This window comes from Pezoporus occidentalis, unplaced genomic scaffold (assembly GCF_034315485.1).
Source record: "Pezoporus occidentalis ecotype Australia unplaced genomic scaffold, CSIRO_AGI_Poc_V1 ctg182, whole genome shotgun sequence".
In the NCBI taxonomy this organism is placed as follows: domain Eukaryota; kingdom Metazoa; phylum Chordata; class Aves; order Psittaciformes; family Psittacidae; genus Pezoporus; species Pezoporus occidentalis.
In genome coordinates, this window is record NW_026913662.1 from 3118697 (window position 1) to 3146509 (window position 27813).

Here is a 27813-nt window from a genome sequence, read left to right on the forward strand (position 1 = left end):
AATCAAGGAGGTATTATAATTTATTTTATACAAGTAAATGACATTGCTGGAATAGACAATAAAAGTGAAGTACAAAGTGAGATAGCGAAAAAATTTTCATGAGCCACATTGGTGTGCTATCAGCACCATTCTCAGACTAAAGTTGAAAACAGCCCTGCACCGGCTATTAAGAAGGAGAAAAATAGCAATTACAGCTGAACCCAGGACAGCAGCTTCCTAATATAGTGATGAGGACATTTCCTGCAGAGTCAGAACTGAGCTGATGCAGAGCTGAGTGAGTGTGAATGGACCAGTCTGCTGGGAGACTTTATGACTGATTAAATGTGAAAAACTATGTTAAGGAAATAGTCTAGAAGAGCCTACACACACACATAAAAAAAAAAAAAATGAAAGAAAGAAAAAGAAACATAGCTCCTATACCACACATAACTAAACTCTTCAAGTATTTGCAGTGTATAACATGGATCTCCAGCCTGTCGTGTTTAAGACATTAATATTGTGTGAAGAACAAAACCTCTCCACTGAGTAGAAACTCTCCACTGATGAGAATATTAAGCACAAAAACCAAGACCTAACACACATGCAGAACAATCTCTTAATAGTAAGAGTTCTTGGTATTAATATATATTTTGCTATCAAAACTGTATTATGGTAAATACCACAGTACATTTGGTACTGAAAGCCTTTTCTGACTGCCTTCAGGGTTTTAAATCATGATGTAAATAGTTACTTCTTTAGGATAGAGCTACAACCATCTCTTGCTACTGATGTTTACCTACTTGCCCACATAATCTTAATGATGGGACATTATAGCAAGAGAAAGCAAAGAAGAAAGAGCAAACAGGAGAACAATCCCAATGAAGCTGACAAAAGAAAATGCTTTTGTTATACAACACAGTAAGCACGAAATGAATTCTTCTGTTCTTTAAGACATCCTTAGGTCTTTTATCTCAAGAGCATCAGTCTAAATTTAAATTCCATCACTGTTCATAAAGAACAGAATATTAACTTGGAAAGGGTTGCCAGCTGTCATCAACAGCTGATACTGAAGCCACTTATAGTACCCAAAACAATGTTATATATGACATATTTAAAAATATATTAGTATTTATGTATTACTCTACTTTACTATATTACTACATAGAAACATGCATGAAAAAACTACACAAGGAAAGTTTTTCTTCTTTTTTAGATAGGAAACTGACCTGCAGAATGTAAAGGGACAAAACCGAGCTTCTCTTGACTTTTTTTCAAGAGAAACAAACACTTGTTAGTTAGACTGTATTGCCCAACTCAGCACACAAACTGCATCTGCAACCTACTCCAACATTATCCTTGCATCCAAAGAACTGCTACTGAATTGTGAGCTTCCAGATTAAGTTGTTGGTTATTTGTTTTACTCACCTGACTAATAAATAATCTAAACATGTAGGAAAAAATTAACTCAAATCCAAACAAACAAACAAAAAACCTGCACAAAAACCCCACACAGACAAAAAAACCTCAAACCAAACAAAAAACAATCAAAGAGATACAAGCTACACCTTTGTCAGAGACAACAAAAAAGCACAATGAGAAAGCAGGAGAACTAACTTCTCCCTTATTTTAAGACACAACAGAACTACTACAGTTTCTGAAGGAAAAAGTTTGAAGTCTCAGAAAAATTACAAGAAGGAATTCTAGGAATTTCCAAGAAAATTCCTAGAAGGAAGCATCTCCCACAGTTCAGAAAAAGCTTCCCAAATCACAGATACACAGATTTTATAAGAAGTCCTTCTCACTTCCTGTTGTGTATCTTAGGAAAGTAGTCATGCCATTCCACACTCTGAATGACTACATTTTGCTTACTGTAAAACCTCACACAGAACATAGACAGATATATTTCAAACCACCAAAAATGTTATATTCCATACAACAGTGATTTAAGGTTACAGGAACTGATATTCTGATTAGTTTAACATTTGAAATATTGCATTAATCATTTTTGGTTCAGGCATTCCTGGCCCTGCCCTTGATTGCTAAAGTCTTTTTGCTGGCAGTGAGGTAGGCCAGATTGTAGTGAAATATTCCAAATAATTCAGCCTGGGGAGTATCCTCTGGATTTGAGTTGTGACTTTAGTGACTGGGAGTGGGCTATTTTTTTTCTCAGTTTATGACCAAAGTATTAAATCACAAAAAAAATCACACAATCATTCTGGTTGGAAGAGACCGCTGGAGGTCATCCTAGTTGAACCTCCTGCTGAAATCAAGGTCAACAGTGAATTCAGACCAGATTGCTCAGATTCTTGTCCAGTCAGACCCTGAAAACCTCCAAGGATGGGGATTTCATAACCTCAGTGGCTAAAACATCCCAATGCTTAACTTCATCCCAAAAGTACTTTTTTCCTTATGCTAAACTGTAACTTCCCATGTTTCAATTTATCACCATTTCCACTTGTCCTCCTTCAAGGCATCTTTGCAGAGCTCGTCTAGCTCTATTTTTCTGGCAATTCTGTAGGCATTGAACTTTTGCTATTACATTCCCCCTAAGCCTTCTTTTCACCAGATTGATGTCAAGATACACAATGTCCACTGCATTCCTCTCATCCATAAGCTAGGTCTTTCATCACAGAAAGAAATCAGGTTGGTCAGGTATAATTTATCTTTTTGGTAAATCCGTGTTGGCTATTTACAGTCACCTTCTTCACCTTCTTCTGGGCACATGATTTTCATGTGCCCAGAAATGGCTGCCAAGAGGACTCGTGCCATTTTCCCACGGACCAAAAGGCTAGCATGCCTACATCCTTACATTATCCTTCTCTTTTTCCAAGAATCAGAGACTTTCCTCAGTTTCCAGGTTGACACAGAACTCTCTCCTGGTGACAGACAGCTCTCTCATCACCCAAGTAAAACAGTCTGCTCTCCTGAATTCTGTGGTGTGAAGCTGCTTGTTTTTATAAATGACAGCATCACCTTTTCTTCTTCCTTGCCTTTCTAATGAGCTGATATTCATCATCCATACTGGATATCCAGCCACCAAACACAAGATAGTCTTGCTTTCCTCCTTTGCAAGCAACAGGTAAGATGAGCAAAAAGATGACAGTATTATCTTCTTAATTCTGTGTTGAAGAACTTTGGCTCGATTAGCAAAGATGATGATAACCTCTTAGTTGTCTGTCATCAATTTAAGTTCCAGTAGTACAGTTTTTGTAAGAAAGAACAAAGAAAACCCCCACTCCTCCTGCCTTCACACAAAAGCCCCCTTAAACTTTGGAGTCTAGATACAGACCTGGACATCTAAAGAGCACTGCCATGTGTAAACTGTAGCATGCATTATTTATTCTCTATTTTACTTACCGTGAAAGACTGACGTCATCGAACTAAAAGCAAAACTACTTACAGAGAAGAAAAGTTACAATTCAGGGGCTAGGGTGGATAGAAAATCTAAATAGTCTATTAGAAGGATGATCTATTTAATCAATTCATTTTCTCTAAGCAGTCTTTTAAATCAGCAAGAAGCAACTATCTTTAAGCTAGAACACTTCAGATGTAACATTCTGGAAAAGTCAGCAATGTTTGATACCACCTTAAGTTACTTATACATAATGAAAAGCTACGTTGGGATTTAAATTTGCTGTTGCTGGTTTGTTTTTTTTTTTTTTTTAATTTAATTGCAAATTGAAAAACACATAGACCTGGTAGATTTCAAAAATTACAGATCATTAAGCTATGTCATCTAATCAATTTCTAAAAAATTGGTACAATTGTACAAACTGACCACAAAAGGCAAATGGATTCATACAGATAAATATTCAAAGTTCTCAATCTGTAGTGAAACCAACAAAAATAGACTTACACCTGTGCTTTTCTAAAGAAACTCTAAAAGGGAGAAATCTCAGTATTTTTCGCTGTTTTTTGGAGACAGCACGGGTGGGTTGGTTGGTTGGTTGGTGGTTTTTTTGAGGGTTTTTTCTTGTTTGGGAGTTTCTTGAGGTTTTTTTTGTTATTTGTTTTGTCCATTCACTTTCTGATCTAGATGGATCAACACTTAAGAAAAGAAATGATGAGAAATATTCTTTGAGACACCAACCATGAACTTTGTAACAGGGTCAGTCTTTTTGGAAGCAAAAGAACAGAGTACTAATTGAAAAATGAAACATGAAGCTGGGGACAATGTTAGAAAAAAATATTTAAGTCAAATCTGTCCTTCAGCTGAAACTTCTATTTCCTTCAGCTGAAGCTGTACGTGGATATGTAAAGAACAACATTCCCGCTGTAGAAAGTCATCAACAACTGAAAAAAAGAAACCTGCTAGCAACTTCTCTCCTGCCCAAAAAAGAAACAGAGTTTTAATATACATGAAATTAAGGTTTTTGTTTTCTTTGAGTCTTTCCTTTTCGCTTTGTCTGAAAACTGCACTGCAGCCCAAGAGTTGCATATGCACACCTTTGAGGCCCCGACTGATTTTTCCACCTAACACTCATTCACTCTCAAAATCTTTTTGAATTTGCCATTAATTTGTTTCTAGAATACCCTATTTCCCTCTTCACACCTCATCTTCCCTTTAATGATGTTAAAACCATGGTTCTCATCTTTCAACTGTTTTTCTCTGGACAACAGTTACTCCACAGCTCCTTTTTTTTTAATCTATTAAACATGTTGCAGTCAAAAAAACCCCAAACCAAGCAAAACCCAAGAACAAGAAAACAACATCAACTAAACAAAAACAAAACACCAAAAACCCCACAGGAGAGGATGGGAAGAAAGAACAGAGATCACACTTTTTTCCTCACAAAATCAAGACTAGGACAAAATAGTAACAGTGTATATACCTTCCTGTTGCTGAAAAAGTGAGAGGGAGAATCAAAGGAATTTGAAATTGGACACAAATATCACTTCCTCTAAGTCTACAAACTAAGACCATACATATGCCACTCCTTGGAGAGTCCCTCGGTTCTTTTCTACAAGCCAGCTGGCAGGGGTGAGGAAACAAGCTCACACTCTGTTGTATAAGACAAATTAAAATGTAAATAATTTTTTTTAAAGGCTGTAGCATTAGGACTGAATTTGACTGAAAGCTGTAGCTGTATTTTAACTTTGTTTGAAATTTCTTGGGATCGTACACTATGTCAGACCTCCCACAGATTGGCTAATCCAAATGAGAAAAATCATGATTAAGACACGTTCTTGTTCTGAGCAGCTCCCCTCTTCAAAGGGGCACAAACATTGCTTACAGTAAGGCTCTTGGCTGAAAGTCTTTTCAAAAAGTGAAAGCAAATCCTGCTGGAAAATAGCCTTCCTCAGCTGGATACATACAGGTTTATTAAGCATATGCAAAAGGTATTTAAAGCACCGGAGGCCACATTGGAAAGTTAAAGTAATGCAGCAGAAGATTAAAAATACAACATATCAAAAAAAAAAAAACAAAACAATAAAGAATTGATTCTTCCTTAAATAAATACTGTTGGATTTCTGTTGTGCAATGGAGGATTCTTCAGCTGTGGCAGTGATTGGTACATGATAATTTAATTGGTGGTGACAGAATTGGAATGTGTTGAGTTTTTTAAATACTGTCATAGAAATTGCAACATGTTTCGAAGAGTTGCTATTTTTATTTAATAAACATTCAGTTCTCAAAAGAATGTGCAAGTAAGGCCAGACAACCTTGATGTAAGAAGGGGGGAAAGTGCCACAAGACTCTCACACATGAGAACCATCTCATGAAAATATTGTGCAAAATACCAGAAATCTTCAGACTACTTCTGTAGTCATTGTTACAGAATAGCTACAGTCTCCTCCTTCTCCCTGCATGTGAGAGGTCTAGTGCATTTTTAGCTGAATAATAAAGCCCTGAATATTTTCCCTCAGTTAACATTGTCATTGTATTTTTATTAAATAACGGTATAGGATATCTAAGACCTGCTTAAACAAGCTTAAAACAATAACATATTGGAACCAAAATATTATCTGTCTAGAAATATATTTAAGCAATAGGTTTGTTTTTAAGGAACAGCATAGGACTAGTAAAGTCTGTTTTATCTCAACATCCTTTGGGTTTAAGAACAGATGTTCTAGTTTTCATTAGTATCAGTTTTCTTTAAATGATAAAACTAGCCAAGAAAAGTAAAAAAGAGTTCTCAGTAGTTTAAGTACCTGATTATTTTAAATGTCACATGCTGTTCTGGACCTTTTAAGTCTTTGATGAGGAAAAAAATGCTAAAAGTCTCAGCAGGAAAACTTTTTTTATTTGGCTGTTTTTTTTTTTACAGTAACAGTGAAATAACTAAAAGCAATTAGTGTCACTGTGGTTATCTATAAGCAGAATCAAAGACAATCAATGTCATATTATACACTAGAAAACTGTGCTGACCTTATAAACATATTTTATTTCAAAGAAAAAAAGAGGGAACAGCAATCTAGTTATGTTGTTCTATAATTAGAGCTTTTACCTTCCCTTTTCTCTTCCATCCCCCAAACATTATTTTATCCCTTAAAGTTTCTCCTAATCAGATGGTAGTTTTCAAAGCCTTGCTGATATAAAGTTGTTATATATATATATATATCCTATTGTGAACACCACAATAACTAATATGTTACCACTGTAACTGCTTTCCCACTATCAGGAAATATATAAGAATGACCTGTTACACACCTTTCCATTAGTTTACGACACTAGTTATTTGTTGAAATTAAGATGCTATGCATTTTGCCTACATATGAAATTTGGGCAGTTTGCTCAGGCAAAAAAATGCCTACATCTTAAAGGAATAATTAATAATGATGTTTCTGAGTTAACAGAGAATTAATGAATAAATTTAACTTTGACATGTAAGTCACAGTTTTTCTTAGTTATATTAAGTTCCACTCTATGAATTAGATTAGAAACATTTGTACAAATAAAGTTGTTCAATACTTGACAAATTATACATTTCGACTGATCAGACTGTTCTAACACCAAGCATAGACTTTATTAAATAAAATTATTACAGATTGAAGAAGCAAATCAAAAGGCGTTTAAGTAACAGGATAATTAAACAATAAAATTTTCACCAATGTGTATTTCATCTGTATTCTGCAACTATTTGTAGTTTATTGATGAACTATGAACCAAATAAGATGATACAGCGCTTAAAGGGCAATGAAGGGATAATTCTTCAAAACTGTTACCAAAATATCATCCTAACACTTTCTATGTGTATTATTTCTCCCATGTATATAAGCATGAAATACAAAAATGCTGTTAAAGGGATTGAATAATTCTAATATTAGCTAAGATTAAGTATTTTGATAGCAATAGTCAAGTACTCAATACTTACGCTCTCACAGATGCCTTACATTGAACACAAACAAGACTTAAATAGATCCAGAGACATGGAGTTGCCTTAGCACTGTTTCCCACATTTTTTAAGAAAGTGCATGCCAAGTAACAAGTAACCGATTTAGAAGCATTGCCTTAACAGTACAATTATGCAAGCTGTACTAAAAATTAAGAAAACCATGTAGAGTAGATTTTGCACACTTCCATTTCCCCTCCAAGAGTCCAACAAGATACTGTTTCTACAAAAGCTGGATCCAGTGAAAATCTTGAGGATTGACAATCCTGGTGGTAAAGAACTCCAGTTTATCAGTGTTAAACATATTTGGGATTTCACAACCATCCCACATAGAATTTCCATCTTAAATGGAAAAAAGACAATGTATCATCCTGAACACACTGTGAATACATATATGGAGATGAGCAGTAGTTGTGATGGACTTGTGACACACTGAACACAAATTAGTCAATACATTCAAGTAAATCTAGGATATACTGGCATAAGACAGGTCAGGCCAGTTAAAAGTAGTCAGGACAGGAATGTTGGTGCCAAAAAATATTTTTACTTCCACACACACACTAGAAAAATGAAAGTTCTCTAAGCACAATTTCTGGCATACCCCTAAAATCAGAGAGCCAAAGGAGGCACATGACTGTAAAAGAATAAATTCTAGGCACACTACACGACTGTAACTGAATACTACATTACAAAGCAAGTTAGACATTGAAAGCTGTTAAGTAACAGCACAATAATGCAACAGAGGTATGCTTGAATAGAGCATGTTTTTAAAACAAAATTAGCATGTCATACTTAATCTTCTAATCAATCATTCTGAAAAAAGACAATAAATTCATTAAAAAAGATTTTAAGAAGAAAACATAAATGCAAAGGACCACGATCTTTTTCTTCTTTTTCTTTTTTCCTTAGAAAAAAAAAAAGTTATTTTTCCTCATACTGTGGAAAAATAATTTAGAGAAAATTTGACATCAAAACTGGGGGAAAAATAGGCAAATAGATAAACAGCTGTGAAATTATTAATAAAATAGAGACTTGAATAAGAAGGAGTGTCTGAAAGAAGAATACATAGAGTAACATTAAAAAATATTTAAAAGGTGAAGAAATCAACGTGAGGTATCTGGCACATACTTGAAAAAGAGGCGGGCAAGGGACTGTTGACACATCCATAAATGTCTTTAATTCAGCAAAAAGATGCATTGCTATCTGTGAAAGTGCCTTTCCTGAAATCCCCTATTTTCAGTGTTCCATAATTTTAAACCCTGACCTGTGAAGTTTTTCGGGAAATTCATTTATAAATTTAGTTGCAGGTACTGTAGGTAACTTTTTTTCACACCTATTTTTCGTTATTAGCATTCTGTCTCCTCTATGTCTGCATCTAAAACCAACCTAAATATTTTCTTAGAAGATTTAACAGGATGTAAGTCATATATTAGTTTTGCAAGAAAACATACATGTTCTAGTACTGCAGCCACAAAAAGCACCTACCTCCAAGACCCGTTTTCAATCTTTTGTAGCACACCTTTTCTAGAATATAAATGCACTCTTCTGGAAGGAAAGGCCAGGAAGGCAATGACAAGGTGCTGCAATTTATGTGAGAGAGGATTTGGAATACATGGAGCTCTGCTTTGGGGTAGGTGATCAGTAAAGAACCTACAGCTCAGGATTAACAAGCAGACCAGCACAGAGGACATCGTTGCGTCTGCCGACTGTAGACCATATGGTCTACAGGAAGGTGATGTAGATGAGGCCATCTTCAGACAACAGGAAGAAGCCTCACATTCGCAGGCCCTGGTGCTCATGGGGGGTGCTATCCACCCCAGTATCTTTTTGAGGAACAATAGAGCAATCCAGGAGATTCCTGGGGCACACTGACAACAATGTCCTAGCACATGCAGGAGCAATCTCTGAGGCACTCTGTTGGACCTGATACTTAAAAACATGAAAGGGCTGTCTGGGAATGTGAAGATCAGTGGCATTCTGCCTTGGCTCTGTTGATCGTGAGATGGTGGGGTTCAGGACAGGGAAGGACTGGAGCAAAAAGCAGGATCACAGTGCTGGACTCAATGAGGAGACTCCAGTCTCTTTGGGAGTCTGCTTGGAAGAATCTCATAGGTGATCCCTAGAAAGAGGGATCCAAAAAAGCTGATTGCTATTCAAGGATTAACACTGCCAAGCTCAAGAGTGACAAGCAGGAAATCAAACAAATGCAGCAGGAATCCTGCATGAATGAAAAAAATCTCCTCACTAAACTCTGGCAATAAAGAAGTGTACAGGAGGTGGAAGCCAAAGCAGGTGACCCAGGAGGATCACAGAGCTGCTCTCCAAGTGTGTAGGGATGCAGTTAGGAAAACCTTGCATGTAGACTATGCATTTTTGCTGTTTACACAATCCAGATATGTCAGTCATCCCTATATCTCCAGGGCCAGCTCAAGAAGAGAAAAATCTGTCTCAACCTATGTTTGAGTCCAGGCTTTCAACCCTCCTTCCGCAGTCTTAAGTTAAGGTGAAATTATTTAAAAATTGAAATTGTAGCATAAAACAAGCTACAGCTATAAGGTTGTGGGTTTTTTTTGCTATAAGCATTCTTGCGCACTATGAAGTTTCAGTAAAGGAAAAAAGTAATTTTTTCCTTAAATTTATATAGAGATGTTGGGGGAGAATTATCTCAGAAAGGCATAAATTATTCCTTCCTTTCACTTACCAAGTTCACAGATTTGGGGTAATAAACACATTAAGGTATACTTAACTTGCAATTAGAAATAAATCTGTCAGCCCTTGTTTCATCAGCTTCTCTGGAATGGAGATTAATTTTGTATCATTTTGGCTGCAAAGGTTATTTCAAAGGTGAACTACAGTTTGAAGAAAGAAAGATTATTCATGTTGTACTTTATTTAAGGTTCATTATAATGGCAAAAGACAAATTCTTGGATGTTATTCCACCACTCGTTATTTTTCCCCCCAAGATCTGCCTCCTCCAATAGAAAAATTGGGCTTTTTATCAAAGCAGACTAAAGATATAGCTGTTTATATGGGGTATGCTGTATTTACTTAAGTACTAACACACAGGAACATTTCTTCCAGATAAAGTTATATCTACCAATACAGGATACAAAGTTTAGTAACCATATGTTTAACTAGTATTAGGAAACATGACCATTTCACCCTGTCACTTCAACTGCAAGTGCTTCCAAGAGCTGTTTTGCTAGACATTCAACTGCAAGACTGCTTCTTGAAATTACTTTTGAAAATGAATGTTTATACAAAGTTGTTGCTTATGTATATTAAAAGCACAATACAGGGGTCTTCCAAAACAGGAAGCTTTCTCTCTAGGATCATCTGTGCTCATTCCAAGTACGCAAACTTTGACACCTCCCTACTGTCAACATGAACAGGCCTATTGTCTAAGGAAGATGTGCATTTCACATTTCTCTCATGTCCTCAGGTTTCAGCCACTGAGACTTCTCACAATATGGACAGCTGATGGATCACACATTGTAGATCTGGTGCTGGCTAGAGATGGACAGTGTTCCTGTACAAACAACAAAACAGAAGCTGGGGAAGTTAGAGATCCCAGTGTGTTCTCAAACGCTGGGAAGTATCCATATTACAGGCAAAATTGTATTCCCCAGGAGTCAGCACTGTAAGAAAGGAAAAGGTGAAGACAGATGGAAGGCACAGAAGGGCTGAGTTTATCTGTTAGGTAAGCAAGGTTAGTGGGGAAATGGAGATGCAGGGAGCTAGGAAGGAAGAGGTTCCTTAGAAAAGGCTCAAACCAGAAGAGTTACCCCTTACTCATAATCAGCTGTGCCTTATGCTCACCATCCATTCTGTGTCCAGATCAGTGCCATATGGTATCACTGTTATAGAACAAGATCCCTTACAAGAAGTATGAGCCCTTAGACAAAATCACATTGGGAATAGTGGGGAAGGGTGATACCTATGATTATTTCCACTCCTTAATCTGTATTAGTACCTTCTATTCACTTTTAAGTGCTGTACTCTTCCCCTTCTTGGAACACTATTGAACTTTCAGTCCTCAGAACCACAGCTCTCCGAATCTGCTTTATCCTTCTCAGTAACTAACATCCCTACTTACTTCCAGAACAATTTATGTCATCATTGCAAAACTGAATTTTGTCATCATCAAGACAAAATTAGTTAGCTTGCTTCTTGTTCTTGGAATTGCAAAACTGTAATGCCAACTCTTCTCCAAGATTTTTAATTATAGGAAGTTCAGCTTGTAACAACTAGCTAGAGCTAGTATTTACTTATTCAGCCATTTATTTAATTAATATCGAGATAACTATGACATTGAATCTAAAATACAAGCTCTTAAGGTACATTATGAAATATTATAAGAATTAAATTCTGAAAACAAGAAACTACATGGAGGTGCAGGTAGCAGTTAGGACACAATGTTAAATACTAAAAGAGGAAAAGAAGAAATCAAAAGGATCCATGCACATTAAATCAGGCATCAACACATTAAGTCACATTATTTAACATTCCTTTTTCAAAGCCTTAGGAATTGCAGAAAAACAGTACTAATAAAAGGTATCTAATATTCAAATTTCATGAAAGTAATTTTGACTGTCAGCTCTCAGAAGACTCACTTTTTCTCTGCTTACTCAGATTACAGAAGAAAGTGAATGGCAACTCACTTTCTTCTCTGACTTGATTCTGGCTATATCCAGAAGACAAGAGGAAGCACATGAGCTTTTCTACAAAGTAAGTTCAAGGTTATGACGTTTTCATTGCCATTCACTGCAGTACCTGACTCAAAGAGGTATGATTCAGGCAGACTGATCCTTGCAAGCCTCAGTAACATATCCACTACTTAAATACTTCCACTTGAAGAGCATTGTGAAAGTGGTAAAAAATAATATCCATCAAATCTATTGTCAAGAGTTTATGATGATCATTAACTTTAGCCAGTACAATATTTCATGAATCAAGGTTTTTAAGCAAAACTTATTTTTATAACATAGCTAAGCAAACACTTCTTTCACTGAGTAGGATGTTACACACATAAGAAAAAAAATTAGATGAGCATAAATTCTAGGAAGTACAGCAGGCAGGAATTCAATGCAAATTATCATAGCAAGCCTTAAGTACAAATGGGAAACAATGAGTAGCTACATAGAAAACCCCAACCATTCATTGCTGCAACAAAATTAAGTGAAGGTGAATTACCAGCAAGAAACTTCTGAAACATTGTTAATCTATAGTATTTACTTTGTCCTGCTATAACACTGGATGAAGACAGGAAACTTCAGTGAAAAATCTGTCTTGCATGTGGGACTTCACACACGTATTCTATGAACAGCATTGGGGTGTGTAATGGAAGCAGTTTTAATTCCGTTGTCTAGCATCTAGTTATACTTTACAGTTTTTATTATGCAATACAAACTATTCCATATTTGACTCAGGTAATACTTTACAAATATCTGCCTAGTTTTACCTATATATAACATAGCTACACTAGAACATGCTCTGTCACACTGTTAAACACATATCTCCTGTGCAGTGTTTTTTTCATCTGGTATGCAAAATAGGTCATAATAAAGATGAGTGATTTGAGTTACAATAATGTACTTACAAGCGGGCTGTTAAACCTATGTTCCTACTAATGTCAAAAGTCAGCCTCTGATTTAAAGACCTTAGAAATTTTTTAAATAGAAAAGTCTTTGGAGCAGATGTGTAGATACTTAAGAGTATTTGTCAGATACAAGTATACTCTATACAAAATCCTCCTGAAAAAAAAAAATATACTACAAGAAATAAATTACCTGGAGCATATTGTAGTGATCTTGATGTGAAATTACTTTTTCTTTTTTTTCCTTCAAGAAATCCATTTCTAGAATTCTGTGTTTTTCCAATAAATGTTCTAATTCCTGTAAAGTTTACAAAATAAAATATGAAGTTACTAACACAGGGACACCTCACAGTAAGCCATGTCAACCAGGGCTCTGTCCAACCTGCCCTTGAACACCACCAGGGATGGAGCACTCAAAACTTCCCTGGGCAACCCATTCCAGTGCTTCAACACCCTCACAGATAAGGAAAGAACTACTTTTTCTAATTATATTTTGAATCGCTAAACTTGTCCTGCATTTGAAGAACAGCATATTAAATATACTGTTAGCAAACAGTTCACTGGAACAACAGAAATCCCATTACATACAGCCCCAATGATCTCTACCTATATCTCCAAATGATAACAATTTTAAAAATACTCTGTGATCTTGCAGAGTCAGTCTAGAAACCTGCCCACCATGAACCAAGAGAGAGAAAGGAGAACAACACTGACAACAAACTTCAAAACTGCTTGCTATACAAACTGCTGAAGATTTTTATTTTTAACTCAATGCAGCTGTTCTCCTACCAAACTGATACCTACTATACATAAGCTGTTAGCACCCTTTAAGTTGCTCAAGAACGACTATTTCTGTAGTCATGCAGGAAGTGAGCATAGAAACAAATGACTAGAAAGATCGCTGTACAGCTATTCAAACAAAGTAACAACTGAGATGATCATAAAAGAAACAGCACATCCCTATCTACTGCAGAGACAGAAACTGATGGTGCAACATTTCAATTCAGAGCCTAGCTTTCAACCTATGTCCTACAGAATCATAGAATAGTTAGGGTTGGAAAGGACACTGAGATCATCAAGTTCCAATCCCCCTGCCATGGGCAGGGACACCTCACACTAAGCCATGTCAACCAGGGCTCTGTCCAACCTGCCCTTGAACACCACCAGGGATGGAGCACTCAAAACTTCCCTGGGCAACCCATTCCAGTGCTTCAACACCCTCACAGGAAAGAACTTTTTCTTATATCTAATCTAAACTTACCCTGTTTAAGTTTTAACCCATAAACCCTTGTACTATCACTACAGTCCCTAACGAAGAGTCCCTCCCCAGCATCCCTATAGGCCTCCTTCAGATACTGGAAGGCTGCTATGAGGTCTCCACACAGCCTTCTCTTCTCCAGGCTGAACAGCCCCAACTTTCTCAGCCTGTCTTCATACGGGAGGTGCTCCAGTCCCCTGATCAGCCTCATGGCCCTCCTCTGGACTTGTTCCAACAGCTCCATGTCCTTTTTATGTTGAGGACACCAGAAGTGCACACAATACTTCAGGTGAGGTCTCACAAGAGTAGAGTAGAGGGGCAGGATCACCTCCTTCTACCTGCTGGTCACGCTCCTTTTGATGCAGCCCAGGATACATTTGGCTTTCTGGGCTGCAAGCGCACACTGAAGCTGTCTCATGTTCACTTTCTCATTGATCAACACCCACAAGTCCTCCTTCTCCGCAGGGCTGCTCTGAATATCTTCTCTTCCCAGCCTCAGGCTGTACCTGGGGTTGCCCCAACCCAGGTATCAGACTTTGCACCTGTCACGGTTAAACTTCATGAGGTTGGCATCAGCCCACCTCACAAGCGTGTCAAGGTCCCTCTGGATGGCATTCCTTCCCTCCAGGGTATCAATCGAAACACACAGCTTGGTGTCATCGGCAAACTTGCTGAGGGCACGCTCAATCCCACTGTCCACATCACCGACAAAGATGTTAAACAAGACCGTTCCCAACACGGATCCCTTGAGGGACACCACTCGTTACTGGTCTCCAGCCGGACATTGAGCCATTGACCACAACTCTGTGTGTGGCCATCCAGCCAGTTCTGTATCTACCGAGTGGTCCATCCATCAAATTGATGTCTCTCCAATTTAGAGACAAGGATGTCGTGTGGGACAGTGTCGAATGCTTTGCACAAGTCCAAGTAGATGACATCAACTGCTCTACCCCTGTCCATCAGTTCTGTAGCCCCATCATAGAAGGCCACCACATTGGTCAGGCAGGATTTCCCCTTAGTGAAGCCATGCTGGCTGTCATCAACCACCTTGTTGTTTTTCTTTTGCATTAGCATGCCTTCCAGGAGAATCTGCTCCAAGATTTTGCCAGGCACAGAGGTGACACTGACTGGTCTGTAATTCCCCGGGTCATCCATTTTCCCCTTCTTGAAAATGGGGGTTATATTTCCCTTTTTCCAATCATCGGGAACTTTACCTGACTGCCAAGAATTTTCAAATATGATGGCCAGTGGCTTCGCAACTTCAGTCGCCAGCTCCTTCAGGACCCGCGGATGGATCTCATCAGGTCCCATGGACTTGTGCATGTTCATATTTTTAAGATGGTCTTGAACCAGATCCTCTCCTACAGTGGGCCCAAGGTCTTCATTCTCACAGTCCCTGCATCTGCCTTCTAAGACATGGGTGGTGTCGTCAGAGCCTTGTCCAGTGAAGACTGAGGCAAAGAAGTCATTAAGAACCTTAGCCTTCCCCAAATCCAGGGTATCCAGTTCTCCTGATATCTTCTGGAGAGGGCCCACATTGTCTCTAGTCTGCCTTTTGTTTGCTATGTACCTATAGGATCCCTCTCTGTTACCTTTCACATCCCTAGCCAAGTTTAATTCTAGTCCTCTTACAGTCCATTCATGCTTCCCTTCCCGATCTCCTCTATACAGTTAATTCCTAATAAAATCAATTCATTCCAGACCTCCTCATCATTGATTTGTTACTCATCCTCATTTTTATTTCCTAGCACACCTTGATAGCTATCAAGGAGCAGTATTAAGAACAGCAGAGATTAAACTTCCTTTCCAATGCCTCAGTGATCTTTGGACACATAACTACAGGCATAGCCCTGCCTAGTACTCTTATATTAATGTCAGAAGGAATATGTAGAATTTCTTTACCAGAGCTCCCAGGAAAGAAAAAAGAATTAAGAAAATGTCCTGTATTATATTCATAATGATAGGAAAAGACACTATGAGCTTCAGTGACCATACACTTCCAAAACATGGGGAATCACTATACCTTCTAACCACTTGCCTCCATGATAAAAATATATGATAAAAATATATCTCCTTTCCTCCCTTCCCTTCCCTTCCCTTCCCTTCCCTTCCCTTCCCTTCCCTTCCCTTCCCTTCCCTTCCCTTCCCTTCCCTTCCCTTCCCCTTCCTTCTTTCTTTCTTCCCCCCACCGAAAAAGTTTCTAAAGGAGAACTTGAAACTTTAGAAAATTTCAGCCTAAAATAGACATCAGATATGGGAGTAGGAGGGGGAGGGGAGAGTATTTTGGCTAAATTTGGATGATTTCTCTGGAATTGGGATAATTTCTACAAAAAACGCAATGTGAATCTTTACCATCTACATATATATTTAAATCCTATATAAATGCTAACCATTTTTTATTAAAAAACTATTCATACCTTTTTGATTTTTAATTTTTCTTCTTCAGCAGTGCAGAGCTTGATTTTTAGGTTTGCAAGAGCTTGATGAAGGTAGCTCTTTGGTTCATTTGATCTCTGTGTCTCGGCATCAACTAAAGCAGTGGTTGATGTAACTGAAGCGTTGTCTTCGATTACATTCAAAGACACAACTGGAATATCTGCTTGAATCTAATTCACACAAGAAAAAAAGAAAAAAAATGTAAAGGAAATTATAAAGGAAATTTAACATTCCAGTCAAGTCAAATTTCATTCCCAGATGACATTACAGAACTTAAAAACTGAAAATACTAGGGTTACTTTTTTAAAACCACACTGTTCTGAAATTGGCCACGCACGCTTTTTTATGTAGGATGTGGTGGCCAAGAAGAAAGCTCCAGCAATGGAACAGTAGCTAGTAATTCTAGATGGATTCACATCAATCCTTTCAATATCCTCAACTGCTTTTTAATCAGACTTCAGGAGAAGGCTTTAAGAAGGAGGATGGCACAGATACCTCACTTTCCAATGAGGCCAAAACACTCAAAAGAGGTGAAAAGAGACAGAAGTGAAATTGGATCACCTGTTTCAAAGCATCACACTTACGTGGAAATAAACTCTCCTTGGATTAGTCACTCCATGTTTTCACCCAGTGCAGACTGCAAATAGTAGTCATAGAAAGGGAATAGAAACTTTTTGTACTAAAACAAATCTCATCTTGAAGCTAGACCAACAGAATAAGAATAACTGGGACATAGCTACAACATTTATTTAAAGCTATTTCAGTGAACTGTAGAGTACTAAAACTGAAATGGAGGCTTCTAGAATACACAACCCTAAAGAGACGAAACATTAGTAATAAGCCCGTATCTTCTGCAAAGCACAAAAATAAACACTTTTTTTAACATCAGTTTGAAAACCAATAGCTTTTGAGATTTGGAAGGTGGTGGTGAAAGGAACATCTCAATGTATTTATTAAAAGAGGTTCAACTCCATTACCTTAACACCTTTTATTTCAAACAGACACTCAAATAATAGATTGAAAAAAGCCCAAACAAAAATAGCTGAGATCTTGACTGTCCATGGACATACAAGATCCAGTAGGCAAAACAGCCAGAAAGAAAACTGCAATTTCTGCTCTGAAATCCCATTCTGTAAGAAGCAGAGAAACTAGACGTGCCAATTCTACTTTGGAGAACTACTGAAGATCAGAGTCGGGCACTGCCAAAACCTGTCATGTTTGAACCTGAAACACTGATGTTTTTTACAACAGGAAACCTCAAGAGGCTCTGGAGATACAATTAGAACACAGTTCTAACATCCTCCTGTAACAGGTTTAAATATTTTAATTTTACATCCACTGTTTTCCTTTAGTTTTATCCAAAAGTGGAAAGTGTGATCTCCATTTTAAAATGATGTTAAAGGACCTCCTCTCAACTCCCTTTACCTCCTGCGTTAAGAAGAGAGTTTATGGAACTATGGGTCTGTCAGGAGCTGACCAGAACAGGATGAGAAAAATTGAAACACAGCCTACAATTAGAATTTGCACATATACTTATTTAGAAGTAATAAAATGTATGTCTTATTTTTAGTAAGACTACCTAACCAAATTATTTTTAGCTTAAAAAAAATACACTTAGGCCTTAGTATTCTGGAATATCCAAAGTGCTCTTTCCAGAGAACACACAAGCTAAAGCAGCTGGCCTAGCTCAAACAAGAAAGTGTACAGGTTATTCACATTTCACTGTTAGCCAAAATCAAGGATAGGATCTGTTGTTGCTGAAGAAAAGCATATTTTGATCATCCTGCCAGTAATAGAAATTTACTTATCAAAACATTGTCAGAGAGGCAGATGAAGAGCTTTCAACACAGAAAATGACCCTGGCTGGCATCAGTCAAGAAAGAAAACAAACACTCCCTCCCTCTCAAGAGAAAAACAACCCAACTTTCAGGTTTCTAAGAAATTTCCTCTGGTATCATTTGCATTTGGGCACATATTCTCTTCACTTTTTATAGGCTTTCCCCACAACATTAGGCTGGGAACAGATACAAACCAGTAACAAATTCATTACTAAGACTGAACTACTGGAGCTGTACTAACCACAGTCTTTCTGAAGGCGCAAACACACAGATACTGCTCAAAAGAAAACCAGTAAGAGTCAGTTCAATCAAAAGAAGTATTTGTACAAGTTTTTAAAATAGCACTAGACAAATGCTTGTAAATGGTCAGACTACGGAAATCTGACTTAATTGTGAAGAATAAGAAACCAAGTAAGTGCTGATAATGAGAGGGTTGCAAACTGCCAAAAATATTGATTGTTTCAGAGAAAGACAAGAGCACTTTCTAACTCAAGTATATACTACTATGCACCCCAAAAGAAGGAATTTTACAATCAATAAACTTGTTTAAATAGGTGTCACTGAAATCAGTGGCAATAAAAATTCACTTGGAAGGGTAAATCTATTTAATTCTCATCCACAGAAATATAGCTTTTGTGTGCTAATCTCCACACAGAAAATATTTTCCCTCCCTTGCTCATCTGTTTAGTTAAAAATAAAACACTTTCACCCCCACCAAAGAAGCTAAGATCAGTTCTCAGCAGTATTGCATCCACTAAGAGAGATCAAGATCACATAACTAGGGCTGTCAGATCACAAAAAAAAACCTTTAAATGTAATGGGGGAGGAGGAGAAGTAAAATATAGTAATATAAATAAAATTAATTTCATAATAATTATGTAAATATTAAAAGTTAATTCTTTAGACCTAAAACCACTTGAGAAAGTATGACATATATGTACAGCCATAATCATTACAGGTTTACCAATAACGTAGTCTTTTTAGAGACCCTTCCTGCTATTGTTTCCTAATTTCATGTCTAGCAGTATCAGCATGCCTTTAACTTTTAGTAACTTTAACACAGATCCTCTTGCAGTCTATACCAAATTACTATGGTGCCTTGCAGCGATAGGATTTAAACATAATCTAAAATTATTTTACTTCAAAGTCTGTACTACAAGACACCAAAGACCTTATGCTCTTAAAGGGCAACTCTTGCACAGAAAAGATACAATGCTAAGATATTTAATACATACTGTTCCTCTACTGAAACACAAAAATTGTGGTTTTACCTGTTCTTCAGGAACAGCAGGGTTTGTAACATTGGTGGCTGTTTTAATAGCTTTTGCCACATTATCACTCGATAAACTGAATGAGTCAGTAGGAACCAGACAGGAAGACAGCACGGAGTGCTCCAGGAGAACATCAGGAGATATATGGACTTCAGATACTAATGCAAGAAATAAAAACAGAACACAGAACAAAATACAAAGAAGCATTAAAAAAAATACTTCTGGCTCTGAAACCTATACTTACCAAAATCCATCACACTAGCAACAAGTATAGTCATATTAATATAAGGTTATGTACCTCTTACAATCTACTTGCACAGTTCATATAATTTTGAGAACCATCAACTTAAGGATATTTGAAACTGTACAGTCACACTAAATTTAGATTTGTAACTTACACAGAGGTTTCACAAAACAATTTCCATCAAAAGCATCAATTTTAACTTTTGTCTTTTTGCATTCACATAACCTTTCAGCTTAGGCACAATCTTTGATCAGTTTAGGTCAACTGCAAAAAGGTACTTAAAATTTCCTAAGGTTTGAAATTTTAAAGGTAAAAAACCTCAACTGTCTTTGAAGACACATACAAACAGCTTACCAAGACACATGATAAAAGCAGATTTACCTTTTATAAGAGCTCAAAAGATAAAGTAAATAACTCTCTAGCTAATAAAACGTAAGTGTAATTAATACTGAAGTGAGAGCTCTTCCACAGCAATTTCCAGTTATGCCATAAAAATCCTGAACAGTCAATCATAACTAACAACTCAGCACAACAGAAACTTTAGCACTTTTATAAAAGATTCAGACATAAAATAAATAAAAAGAGAAAACTTTGCACACATTTGGGCCTCTTCAGGGACCTGCTTAGTAAGGATCCATGCGATACACCCTAGAGGGCCGGAGGGCCCAAGAGTGTTAGTTGATATTCAAGGATGACCTGCTACAAGATCAGAAGTGTTGCGCCCCAACTGGAAGAAAGTGCAGCAGGAGGGCCAGGAGACCTCCTTGGATAGATACGGAGCTGCTGAGGAAATTCAGAGGGAAAAAAAGAGGCTTATAAAACATGGAAGCAAGGACAGGCGGCCTGGGAAGAATACAGGGATGTTGTCCGGGAAGCTAGGGACCAGGTTAGGAAAGTTAAGGCCCAGTTAGAATTAAACTTGGCTAGGGATGTAAGGGTAACAGGAAGGGATTCTGTAGGTACATAGCAAACAAAAGACAGAATAGAGACAATGTGGGCCCTCTCCAGAAGATTCCTCTTCGGAGGAATTGGCTGAGTTTCTTAATGACTTCTTTGCCTCAGTCTTCACTGACAAATGCTCTGACCACACCACCCAAGTCTTGGAAAGCAGATGCAGAGACAGTGAGAATAAGCCCACTGTAGGAGAGGATCTGGTTCAAGACCATCTTAAGAACCTGAACGTGCACAAGTCCATGGGTCCTGATGAGATCCATCCGCGGGCCCTGAAGGAGCTGGTGAATGAAGTTTCGCAGCCCCTGTCCATTGTATCTGAAAATTCTCGGCAGTCAGGTCAAGTTCCCGATTACTGGAAAAAGGGAAATATAACCCCCATTTTCAAGAAGGGGAAAATGGATGACCCGGGGAATTACAGACCAGTCAGTCTCATCTCTGTACCTGGCAAAATCTTGGAGCAGATTCTCCTGGATGGCATGCTAAGGCACAAGAAAAACAACAAGGTGCTTGGTGACAGCCAGCATGGCTTCACTAAGGGGAAACCCTGCCTGACCAATTTGGTGGTCTTCTATGATGGGGCTATGGAACTGATGGACAGGGGTAGAGCAGTTGATGTCATCTTCCTGGACATATGCAAAGCGATCGACACTGACATCCTTGTCTCTAAATTTGAGAGACATCAATTTGATAGGTGAACCACTCCGTGGATAAAGAACTGGCTGGATGGCCGCACGCAAAGAGTTGTGGTCAATGGCTTAATGTCCAGATGGAGACCAGTAACGAGTGGTGTCCCTCAGGGGTTGGTGTAGGCACCAGTCTTGTTTAACATGATAGGTCAGTGACATGGACATTGGGATTGAGTGCACCCTCAGCAAGTTTGCCGATGACACCAAGTTGTGTGGTTCGGTTGATACCCTGGAGGGAAGGAATGCCATCCAGAGGGACCTCGACACGCTTGTGAGGCGGGCTGATGCCAACCTCATGAAATTTAACCATAACAAGTGCAAAGTCTGATACCTGCGTCTGGATAATCCCAGGCACAGCTACAGGTTGGGCAGAGAAGAGATTCAGAGCAGTCCTGCAGAGAAGGACTTGTGGGTGTTGGTCAATGAGAAAATGAACATGAGCCGACAGTGTGTGCTTGCAGCCCAGAAAACCAACTGTATCCTGGGCTGCATCAAAAGGGGCGTGACCAGCAGGTTGAAGGAGGTGATCCTGCCCCTTTACTCTGCTCTTGTGAGACCTCACTTGGGAGTATTGTGTGCAGTTCTGGTGTCCTCAACATTGAAAGGACATAGAACTGTTGGAACAAGTCCAGAGGAGGGCCACGAGGATGATCAGGGGACTGGAGCACCTCCCGTATGAAGACAGGCTGAGGAAGTTGGGGAAGCCTGAGGGAAGAGAAGACTGTGTGGAGACCTCATAGCAGCCTTCCAGTATCTGAAGTGGGCCTATAAGGATGCTGGGGAGGGACTCTTCATGAGGGACTGTAGTGATAGGACAAGGGGTAACGGGTTAAAACTTAAACAGGGGAAGTTTAGACTGGATATAAGGAAGAAGTTCTTTCCTGTGAGGGTGGTGAGGCATTGGAATGTGTTGCCCAAGGAAGCTGTGAATGCTCCATCCCTGGTGGGGCAGACAAAGCCTTGGGTGAGGTGGTTTAATGTGAGGTGTCCCTGCCCATGGTAAGGGGGTTGGAACTGGATGATCTTAAGTTCCTTTCCAGCCCTAACTATTTTGTGATTCTATGAATCTACATTTTTAATTTAATATCAATGCCCTGCAACTTTTCATATAGCTACTCGCAGTAGACAAATAGGTATGTCCAATTGCTTTAGAAAAAGCAGTTCACATTATTGTTACAAATCTGGTCAAACGTAAGAGATTCCATTAGCCTGAAGCAAGGCTGAGCCTGTCAATATCTCTTTAATACTGCAGAAGTATGCATAACACAGTGCAAATAAGTGTGTATGTTGACCTAAAAGCATTCAGAAGGACACACTAATCCTTGAATCCAGATGCTCCGAGTCCCATCTTCTTTATCTCCCAGTTCTGGGATTCAAATTAACAGAGAGGAACACACAAACCTCATCTAAGAAAAAGAAGAAAGGAAATAGACCACAAGACAGTATGCTAATTGCAGCAGTAGTAGATTTGAACATGGAGAAAACAGGTGAGGAAAAACACAGTTGAGCAGATTCTGGATACTTGGATGAAAATCCTATAGGGCAGTATTTCAGCAAACAGAACAGGAACCAGTTTAGGTAAACAGGACAAAACTAAGTATGGTGACACAACTGTATCTTTAACAGCAAACTCTTCTCCAGAATTGGAAAGTGGACATCTGAGGCTGTGCTCCCCTCCTCCCCCTACAAAGCAGCTTCCTCTAACCGTTACATACTCTGATAGTTCAAATAGCAGTGAGATGATAGAGAAGATAACCTTTTTGCTTCTAGAAACACCAATTATGTCTCTGTTCTATGCTATCATTTAATATCCTGAATTTTAGTTTGAAATCAATTTCCAACAGAGGGAAAACCAACTAAAATAATGCACCAGGCAATTCTGACTGAGCAGACAAGTTGTTTCTTTTCCTAAAACCATCAACTCACAGTGACAAAACTAGCATGACACTGATCTTTGTGGTGTTAGCATTCATCCTTTGGTGATGATGACCATAGCATAGTTCACATTCAAATAATTTATCACAGAAATAAAACTAGAAACTGAGTCTGGATGCAGATGAGGAATGGAGACTCACAGAGACTAAAACTTAAGGTATTCATATATTCAGCGGCATCCATACTAGATATAAGACTTTATTTTTTAGATAGTACAGTTTTATGTGGAATCAAGCTTTCAGTGATTCCAGTTATTGTAATGAATGCTTCACATTTTGAGGGGGAAGAAAAAGCAGAAACAAAAACCCACCTCTGAAGTTGGCAAAATAAAGTCTGGGAAATGAAGAGCAACAATTGGTGACCACCTCTGAATGCCATGGTATAAAATTATTCAGCTAAATACATGATCTTGCAGAAGACAAGAAAAGGCAGCAACGCTCCAAGGTATCATTCAAACATCTTTTTCACAAAACCTTCTTTTCACTTTCAGCAGTGCTCAGGATTCATAAATTAGACATTCCTAGAATTACATGCAATTCTATGTCTGTAATTCAAGCTCACTTAATTCATTCCTCTTGTGTATATATTGGTGAAATTGCATTAGCATTTTAGTTCAACTCAAAACTTGGCTTTGAAGATGACCCCTCCATCATTTCCTGCTTGCCATGCTTTAGTTATCATAATGGAACAGTTTCAGAACTCCCAAAATGAAAACTTGCCTCTGATAAAAATGTCTGACTGGACTCCAACAACTAATGGACATTCAAGTCCACAGCACCAAGATAACACTAGTCTGAAATAAAACTCCTGAAGCACATGTAGTATGAATATTGGCTTCTCAGCACCACTTACAAATCCTCTCCAACTGCTGCACCACCTGCTATGATACACAGTCATACACTATTGATTTCCCAGTATTAAGAATACTCTGTAATAGGTTTGTATGTTAAGAACTGACCAAACCAATAGAAGAGATCAGTAACAGCCTGGAATCTTGCTCACACAAGAAAAAAATCTGTATCTTTATCTTAGTAATGAAGCTCAAACAATTATTAAAATCATGGGGAATCAGAAATTCTGAAAACAAAATACGGATGAACATGAACTATTAGATCACATTCCATACTTTATACTGAGCTTCAGACTGAAGACATTAGATATGAAATCTACCACTGAACAAATAAACATGAGTAACATTTACTGATTGGATGTTATTTATATCCAGCAATTAACAGATGATATGCCATCAGAGCCATGAGCAACAGACCATAAAATAATTCTTTCACATACTTTTCTGGAACGTTGCAAACTACTTGTAGTACACTTCTCCCACATGCAGGTTTCAGCTGTTAAAAATAAAAAACCACTGGAGACAAAAACTGTATTTCTATCCTCAACTACCCATGTCTTTGATGACAGAATTCAATGAGCCTTTAAATTATACTGTACACACTGTAAATTGTACCACTGAACATTTTCAGTTAAAACTAACATTCATATAGACTGGGTTTGTGTATCCAAATTTCACTGATCTGCTTAAATCCCAGGGCCACACAGTTGCTCAAGCACAACTGTAAGAGACAGAAAACTGTATTCTACAAGGCAGGAATTTCTGTCAGCTGTAATGTCAGAGCTAGAACACAGGGATCTACAGCCTGCATAATGCTGAATAAACATCTTAGGGAAAAATAAACTGAAAATTACCAGGTTTACAAATATCAACCAGTTTACTTTGCCAATACACAGCAAAATAGCACAAAACAGAATATGTCACGTGCATTCTAAAAGACATACGTAACACTCATTAAAATTAATCATTAAAATCAGTGAAAAACAATTTATGAAGGAAGAGCAGCAGAATCTGTTAAAAATTCTTCTTTTCCTATGAAACGAAAAAGCATCAACTAATAAATATAATCCCAATCAGACAAAGTATTTTCAGTACTTACACTGCTTTTTGCTCAATGTAAATGGAGAACTACTAGAAAGGGTTAAATTGCTTGAAGAATGAGTAGAGGGATACATTAATAGATATCAATTGACACCCAATATGCCAATAATAAATGTTGCGTCTCAGATGGCATGCATAGTATCTGCAAAGCTGTAGGAGCTTTAGTAGTTTCCTTAGCGATTTTCCCTTTTTTTCCCTTAAGCAAATTTCCCAATCTTTCCCTTTCCAAAACCAACACTTTCAATCACTGTATTTGCAGATCACTGATTTACCAGAATGAAGCACATTTCCACATCTGTTATGGCATTAGAATCAACAAGTACATGCCTACATAAGGTGACAAGAAGTTCTCTGTTGACTTCAACAAGCATGAATGTCCTCCTACCAATAGGAAACATTTGGCTACTTCTTTACACACACCGGTTTACAACAATATACACAAAGGAAAGAAACAACACTTTAATGTACTTTCAAGATGATTTGTTGTAGTTCACAGCAGAAAGTTCTTCCCCATATTTTAATCTTCCAAAGCCAAACTACTCCAGAAAATAAGTAATTACATTCAATATTGCAGCAACATAAATCGAAGGCCATATGGAAATACTAATTTTATTTCCTAACTTCTTATTAAAGTAGAACTTATATACAGCTACCAAGAGTTTACAATACAGCAACCATCTAGTTGAACCTCAAAACCAAATCTTTCAGTATTCAATGACTACACAACATAACAGAGACAAACAAAACTGAGAACTCATTCTCATCAGCCATGTATTGGGTTTTTTAAGACTTGGGTTTCCATAAAACTGCCAAAATATTCAGGCAATATAACTGTCTTTTAAAGCAGTTTGGCAGCTGTAACGACGAGAGAGAGGGAGGTGATATGTATTCTAATAAACATGCAACAAGACAATCTTTTAACTATTCCAGATCGTCAAATCTGAAAAGTTACCCAACTCATTTGTAAAGCCGTATACTCCAAGTAATGCAAATGTTAGCAAAAGAAAATGACCTTTCCAGAGTTAAATGAGGCTGTATTTCATTCTCAACAAAGACCTCTGAACCTGTCCAATCATGGCAAAGAATGAAACGAGTTTCCTCCATCTCCTTATGGATATTTTAGTTTCCTACTATTTTCCACCCCTCCATTACCCCTCCCAAATCAAGATGTTAGTATTCTGCAGAAAAAAAAAAAAAAAAATGAAAAGAACTGAAAACAACTATTTCAATAAAACAGCTGAAAACAGCACCTTTCAAGCCATGCAAATTAAAAATAAAAACAGGCACTTCAATACTCCAGTGCATGCTTATTGAAATGAGAACTGACATCACTCATAATAATTAATACAGACAGCCTCTTAAATTCTTCTGCTATCCAGGAGGACCAGTGATAAGACACTAGAATATTCCATAATTTATTTTAGAATTCTTAAAAACTTATTTTTGTGTTAGTTCTGAATGATGTTTAAATCTGAGGATTAAACATATGGCTTCATACTCTGTCACTGTTCATAGACAGATCTCATCTTTCCAAAGATCAACTTTTTATTCTTGAAGTGTTTTGTTGGTTGGCTCTCTTTGAACTTTACAAACACAAGCTAAGAAAACAGTGATGTCTGAGTAGTTCCCTCACACCTCTACAAAGTCCAGATGATGGGTGTAAAACAGTGATTCTTCTTAGCACTTTCATATTAAGGCTGGACAGAAAAAAGGAAATCCATCACAAAGATAATGACACTAAGTAAGAAGGATTGCTCATTTCTATCGCAGATAAGCAATCAGAAGGAATAGACCCAAAATAGCAGCTGGTTCTTTGGACTTTGCTAACAGTAGTAGCAAAGACATCTAAGTAACCCCACTACACACCTGTTATTTTTCTTTCACTACTTCCTCATTCCTCCATACTCATAATGCATACTATCTCACAGAGCTGATGTGTTTGGACCAGCCCTACTCTCTGTTTCAATGTTTATACGGCATTTTATATAATGGGTTCCAATTAAAACTTGAAACCATGAAAGATTAAAAAGTAAAGATTTTTCTAATTATCATTTAGAATAAAACCAGAATAAAATTTTTCTATTAGGTGACACTGCTAGATAAACATAATGGAATAGAGGTGCATGCTTTCTGGTAGTTGTCCTAGTGGAAGGGGAAAGAACGGTATATTTCTGCTGTATAAATTCTAATTTTTCTCGCCTTCTGAAGCACCAACCACAATTAAAAAACATTTTTCGATTTGGAGTGCACAGAAAAATGCACAGAAAAAAAACTATTTGCACATACCAATAAACATTCTATCATGCTTTAAGCTTATTGAAAAAGTGAAAT

General features: G+C 37.7%; 1 protein-coding gene across 6 annotated transcripts in view; it reads right to left on the minus strand.

Moving 5' to 3' along the window:
• Positions 1–27813, minus strand: part of CCDC91 (coiled-coil domain containing 91) — a 120304-nt gene that overhangs the window by 58517 nt on the left and 33974 nt on the right. For all 6 annotated transcript variants that reach the window (XM_062615570.1, XM_062615566.1, XM_062615564.1 and 3 more), the window contains exons 4-6: positions 19713–19870; positions 16585–16773; positions 13103–13207 (exon numbers count right to left, since the gene is read on the minus strand). In XM_062615570.1, coding sequence (XP_062471554.1) covers positions 13103–13207; positions 16585–16773; positions 19713–19870 — 452 coding nt within the window. The remainder of the gene's footprint in view (positions 1–13102; positions 13208–16584; positions 16774–19712; positions 19871–27813) is intronic.